Below are 1946 nucleotides of genomic sequence, written 5' to 3' on the forward strand. Positions count from 1 at the left end.
GAGAACTTGTGGTCAATCATCAAGAGACGGGTGGACAAACAAAAACCAACAAATACTGACAAAATGCAAACATTGATTGTGCAAGAATGGACGGCTATCAGTCAGGATTTGGTCCAGAAGTTGTATTGAGAGCAGCCGGGGAGAATTGCAGAGGTCCTGAAGAAGAAGTCGCAACAATGCAAATATTGACTTGCTGCATTTACTCATTCTGTCAATATAAGCTTTTGTTACTCATAATATGTTTGCAGTTATATTTCTGTATGTGATAAAAACATCTGACAAACACACATAAAAACCAGAGGGCAGCAGATCATGTGAAAGTATATTTGTGTCATTCTCAAACTTTTGAGAATGACTGTACTATTTCTTGACACCATTTCATTCTACTTCAAGAGTCTTTTTCCACTAAAAAAATTAAAATATTTCATTAAAGAAGCCTGAATCTCTCTGTTTCTCAAACTGTAGATAACAGGGTTCAGCAGGGGGGTTAGTACGATGTAGATGAGGGAAATAAACTTGTTAATAGTCAGTGAGTGTCCTCTGTACGGGACCATGTAGATGATGAGCATAGACCCGTAATAGGTGGAAACAACCACCAGGTGAGAGCTACAGGTGGAGAAGGTTTTCTGCCGGCCCGATGTGGAGGAGATCCCAAAGATGGTGATAAAGATGGAAACATATGATATGATTATAAATAAGAAAGGTGACAAAAATATGAGAACAGAGAGGATAGGCATTTCAACCCCCACGGTGGTTATATCAGAGCAAGAAAGCTCTAAGAGTGGAGCAAAGTCACAGAAGAAATGGTCAATCACATTCGGCCCACAGAAGTCCAACTCAAATACCAAAAAAAATGTGATGATTGCTAAATTAAAGCTGAGAGCCCAGGAGGAGATGACCAGGCCGTATCTAAGCTTCACACTCATCATTGCCGTATAATGTAACGGTTTACAGATGGCCAAGTAGCGGTCATAGGACATGGCGGTCAGCAAGAAACACTCCGTACAGATTGTTCCACCATAAAGGTAAAATTGAGTGAAACACTCAACAAAAGGTGTGAGACTTCCTCCCCGCACAATCACTTCCAGCATCTTAGGAACAATATTTGATACAAGAATTACGTCTGATAAAGCCAAATGTCCAAGGAAGAAATACATAGGAGAGTGGAGACGTCGGCTTGTGGACACCAGGAGAATGATCAAGAGGTTCTCACATATAGTCACACAATACATGGCAAGAACAATAGAGAAGAAAGACAACTTGTAATCATTCAGGGCTGGGAATCCCAGGATAAGGAACTCGGAGACGGAGGTGGAGTTGACTGCATGGATCTTCTTCATCCCTAGTTCTCCTGAATAGTTGTTTTCTACAGTATTGTGATAAAATTACGGACCTGACCGATGATGACAAAAAAGTCTTAGACTCTATACAAAGCAGTTTTTGAGACCAATGATTTTTGGTTTGTATTTATAGAAATGTAATGTTCATCTTCATAGCACCGGATGACAAATATTTTTCATTTTCATATTCTACTATTATAAAAGGATAAAGTCTTATTGAGGCAGCACACCGATTTCTTCTGAAAGCAAAAAGGATCTACGATCTCTTGTCTTGTATATATCTAAATCTTACATTCCCAAAAGGCCCCTACGAGAGAGATAATAACATAGAAGATTTTTTTGTTTGTTTTGCTATAGACTCCCAAGAAATCTACAATTAGACACATTAATAAGTCTCAGGGAAGATGCCTAATAGTGTATTCTCCGAATCTCTTAATTTATTCTATTGGATAAAAAATATAGGTGAGAAGAGAAAACAATGTTCGTTCTTTTAAGTCTATACAACCAATTGTACTTTACAATTGTAGCCAACCAAAAATGTTTACAGCATATAATGATCATCCTGGAACCAATTAACCCCATAACGCCCATGATGTACTTCGTACG

General features: G+C 38.5%; 1 protein-coding gene across 1 annotated transcript; it reads right to left on the reverse strand.

Moving 5' to 3' along the window:
- Positions 1–383: 383 nt before the first annotated feature.
- Positions 384–1340, reverse strand: LOC138786193 (olfactory receptor 6B1-like). The gene has a single exon (XM_069963015.1). The coding sequence runs from the start codon at positions 1338–1340 to the stop codon at positions 384–386; it is 957 nt and encodes a 318-aa protein (XP_069819116.1).
- Between the last annotated feature and the right edge of the window lie 606 nt (positions 1341–1946).

The sequence above is a fragment of the Dendropsophus ebraccatus genome, chromosome 1 (assembly GCF_027789765.1).
Source record: "Dendropsophus ebraccatus isolate aDenEbr1 chromosome 1, aDenEbr1.pat, whole genome shotgun sequence".
In the NCBI taxonomy this organism is placed as follows: Eukaryota; Metazoa; Chordata; class Amphibia; order Anura; family Hylidae; genus Dendropsophus; species Dendropsophus ebraccatus.

Excerpts from the sequence above, each read along its gene's own strand:
- LOC138786193 (XM_069963015.1), bottom strand. The coding sequence starts at position 1,340 with ATGAAGAAGATCCATGCAGTCAACTCCACCTCCGTCTCCGAGTTCCTT.